At 40.9% G+C, this 4,000-nt stretch overlaps 1 protein-coding gene across 1 annotated transcript; it reads left to right on the forward strand.

The window, feature by feature from the left end:
• Positions 1-2,642: 2,642 nt before the first annotated feature.
• Positions 2,643-3,916, forward strand: LOC143859945 (uncharacterized). Its single transcript, XM_077370414.1, has 2 exons — positions 2,643-2,810; positions 2,904-3,916. Exons 1-2 carry the CDS (start codon positions 2,649-2,651, stop codon positions 3,732-3,734), a joined length of 993 nt encoding a protein of 330 aa, XP_077226529.1. The 5' UTR covers positions 2,643-2,648; the 3' UTR covers positions 3,735-3,916.
• The last annotated feature ends 84 nt before the right edge of the window (positions 3,917-4,000 follow it).

The following is a 4,000-nucleotide window of genomic DNA, read 5'->3' on the forward strand; positions in this document are numbered from 1 at the left end:
AGAGAGAGAGTTAGGTAGGGGTAAAGACTCGGGGGTATGGCGGTCAATCTGTAGTGTAAAAGGTGACTTTATGACATAGGTTTATATGGAGAGGGGAGAGGGGAGAGGGGAGAGGGGAGAGGTGATTGTGTTTTAGGAGGATATATGGTTTGTTAGAGTATGAGAAGGGTGTCTATGTTATGGATTGTTGTTTGAGAAGGGTGATGTGAGGTGGGATAGTATATGAGAAGGGTGATGTGGTTATCCGAGTCTTTACTGGATAGTATGTGAGAAGGGTATGCATGTTATGGATTGTTATGCAAGGCAGGAGAAGGGGCTGTGGTTTTGGATCATCCGAAGGTAGTTGAATGATGAGGAATTTAAATCCTTGGCCTCTCTTCTTGGTCATCTTGAAGTAGTGTTTGTGTCTTCCTTCCTAGTGATAGGAGGACATAGACTCTGAATCCTAAAGATATCTTCACGGTTGGATCCTTTTGTCAGAGTTTCACTAAAGGAAAGCACCCATCTTTCAATTCATTGAACTAGAAAGTGTGGTGGCCCCATGCTCCCTCCAAAATCCATAGTATTTGTTGAACTGTTACCAAAAAATCAATACCATCAATATCCTAAAGAGAAAGTTGACAAATGGTGAATAGATGTGCTTTGCAAGGTAGTGGAAGAGAATCTTTCTTCATTCTTGATGTGCAAGGAAGGTGTGGTGTCAGCTTTTGATCGTTTTGGTATTCTCTGGGTTTTTCCTTGGTCTTTTCTCCAGTATTTAAAAATGCGGATTTGACGCGGAATGCGGAAGCGGTGCAACGCGGAACGCGGCCAAGGTAAAAGTGAGTTGACTCGGGCGAGTTCCGAGTCAAGTCAAAGACTTTTTAAACACTGCTTTTCTCAGCCTTAATGGAGGAATGGTGCTGCCATTGTCTTTGGGGGAAAGGTCGTATCCTTTAGTGCCTGACTTCATTCACGGTTGCTTCGGGCATCTGGAATCTCAACTCAACAAAGCCTTTGTCCCAAACTAGTTGGGGTCAGCTAAATGAATCCTTTAGAAATATATGATTCATTTCATAGAAGAGTGGCAAAGTTTTTCAGCCGGCTGACAACCTGACGCCAACCCTCCTCCTTTATCCTGGCTTGGGACAAACTGTGAAAAACACAGGCGGAGTTTTCGGGCATCTGGAATATATGGAAAAATTGACTTTTGGTGATAAAAAGAAGCCAATAGTGTATATGCTTGGCGATATTAAAAGCTTTATTTTCTTGTAAAGGAGTTTAGGGGTTTTCTATTCAAAGTCCTAATTGCCGATGGGAGGAAATCATATTGGATAGAGTTGGTAAGCAAAAGAAGAAAGTCGGTTGGCCCTCTCTTTGAATACTCTTTAAGACTCTCTCTTTGAATACTCTTTAAGACTATTAAGTTCAACTTGGACAGGGCTTTTATTCGCAACCCCTGTCTGGTGGGTATGGTCGATGTTTTTAGGAACCATTGGTGAAACTATGCTCTCCTTTTCCGTGCCAATTGGAAGGATTCCAATGAAGCCGAGGTGAAAGCGCTCTTGACCACCTCAAAGCAAAGATCTGGGTGGTAATCTTATTGTGGAATGTTAGACTCCGCTAACATATCATTTCTCGGTCTAAGAAGTACTCTCCAAGCTATTGAAGATTAGCGGGCATCGTTGATGAGTTATTTTCATATATGTAATTTTTCTTTTTAAAGTTAAAAAGGAATGCCCTTGAGACTTGAACCCATGAGCTTAAATATAGAAAATCATATTACTTCAGATATCTAATTTTAATTCCTTTCGTTCCTGTCATGTTCTTCATAGTACTAATGTAATAGTGGACCATAGAATCGGTAAGGGAAAGAAGAAAACCCTTTTGACTTGGTCCCTGCTCTTAACCACCTCAAAGTCAAGATCTAGGTGGTAGTCTTATCATGGAAGGTTGACTCGGCTAACATCATTTCTTGGACTCAGCTAACATCATTTCTTGGACTAAGAAGTCCTCTACAAGCTATTGAAGATTAGCGGGCATCATTGACGAGTTATTTTCAGAGATGTAATTTTAATTCCTTTCGTTCCTGTCATGTTCGAATTACTATTGTAATAGTGGACTCTTCCGCCCAGGAAGGAGTTGGAGGGCTTCGTTATACGCGAGGTAATCTCTGGCCCACCTTCTTTATAACATTCTCCTGCTTTTATAAAGTTCTATTTGCTGTCTAGAAAATATAAATAAAGGAATTGTATAATTTAACAAAAAAATTGATACAAAATTTTAGGGTATGATTGGTTTGTTGGAAAATTTTAAGCATTCATCAAATTTCTCATTATTCTCTAGAAACTTTTGAAACACTCCTGCGGTTTAAACTTTAAATTCTGATTTTAGGATTCAGTCTGTTCTGATCTTACCCTTCCATGTTCAACTTCAACTTTCAGAATGTTGGCTTGAGCATCACATCACAAACAATCATTCTCTTTCTTTAATCCCTTGAGCATCAATGTGTGGGGGGGTGCTTTTGTTGTTTTTTGAGTTTTGATACTGTTCTTTAGTATGCTGTATCCTCACTAAACGGTTATTCTACATGTATATGGCAACTACATGAAAATGACGTGAATGCCTATTTATGTTTTCTGTCTTATGTCACAGATATTATTCAGGGGATGGTAGATAATGGGATGCATGTTGAGGCCATTGGTCTTTCCTGTGCTTTCAAGCTCGAGGACAAGTTCCCTCCTGTGTCTCTGCTGTCATTCTTTATACAGGGAGTCAACCAAACTACCAAAAAAATGAGTAGAGGAGGACAGGGTTCGCCTGTGGTTTTGGTATGGTTATCTTGTTAGAGTTTATAAATCCTAAATTTTGCATATCGGGCTTACCCTTTATTTATGTTGTTACACTGTGATGTTATGGCACAGAAAGAGGCAGATGAAAAGCAGCTAGCTGCTTTAAAATCAGTTATCAGATGCGTGGAGGACCACCAGCTTGATCGTGCAAAGCTTTCCAGCTGGAAGATCGATGAGAAAATTGCCAATTTGGAGAATTTGAAGGTAGCTTCAAAGAGAAAAGCTGATGAACACGTGTCATTGGATAAACTGAAAACTCATAAAGCAAAACATCACCGGCCTACCACTGCGGCACAAAGGCACCCTCTTCCTCCTCCTCCTAAGGTTATCCCATCTCAGGAAAAGAGCTTACTGCTGCATGATGGGTTGTCAGATGGTGGACACCCTGGCAATCTCAGTGGCTTCTCAGGAGGCACCTTGGCAGGACCCGTTGGTGCGCTATCTGAGAGAGGACTGCTGCCTGCTGGAAATTTTCTTGGAGCTGGGCCATCAGCTGGAAGTGGGGTTGTTGGAAATGGTTCATTTCCTGGAATGGGCAACAACAACAGGATGGGAACATACAGTTGGCATGGGAACGACAGCACAACTGGTGGACAGAGCTTCCCATCTTCAGCAATGCAAGGCTTTATGGGGGCAAATGGGTTGTTATCAAAAGGATCACAGGATCCAACCTTTATCAGTTTGCTGACACTGTTGCTCAAAGTGAAGCCCATGATAGTTCTGCCCTCTATCCCCAAGCTTACTTCTGAATTATGGGTGTTTGCTACAGGCGAACAAGTTTTTCTGGCTCTATGGGATTTTGACAGTTTGTTACCCCATAATGCAAATATACATGAAATCATTAGCAAAATTATTTGGAACCACCCCAATGCCTCCCAAAGGACATCAGGCCTCCAATGTTGAATTACAATTGGCTTCTACATGTGAGCGTTATGACGACTGTGCAGGTCTTCGAAATACTTGAAAATTTGTCTAATGTCATTTAGGTGATCTTTTCATCATGTAAGCTTGTGAGGATTGTTTCTTACTCAAGTATTTCATGAATGTATGCAATAGAAATTGAGAAAAATAATGATTTGTTGGGTACTAAATAGTTGTCCGTTCTAAGTTTATAGAGTTGAGTCACTAGGCTCATTGTGTGTGCATCTTGTTCTTACTAACAGTATCCA

Source organism: Tasmannia lanceolata, unplaced genomic scaffold (assembly GCF_043159265.1).
Source record: "Tasmannia lanceolata isolate RefF3 unplaced genomic scaffold, GAP_Taslan_0.1 ptg000037l, whole genome shotgun sequence".
NCBI lineage: Eukaryota > Viridiplantae > Streptophyta > Magnoliopsida > Canellales > Winteraceae > Tasmannia > Tasmannia lanceolata.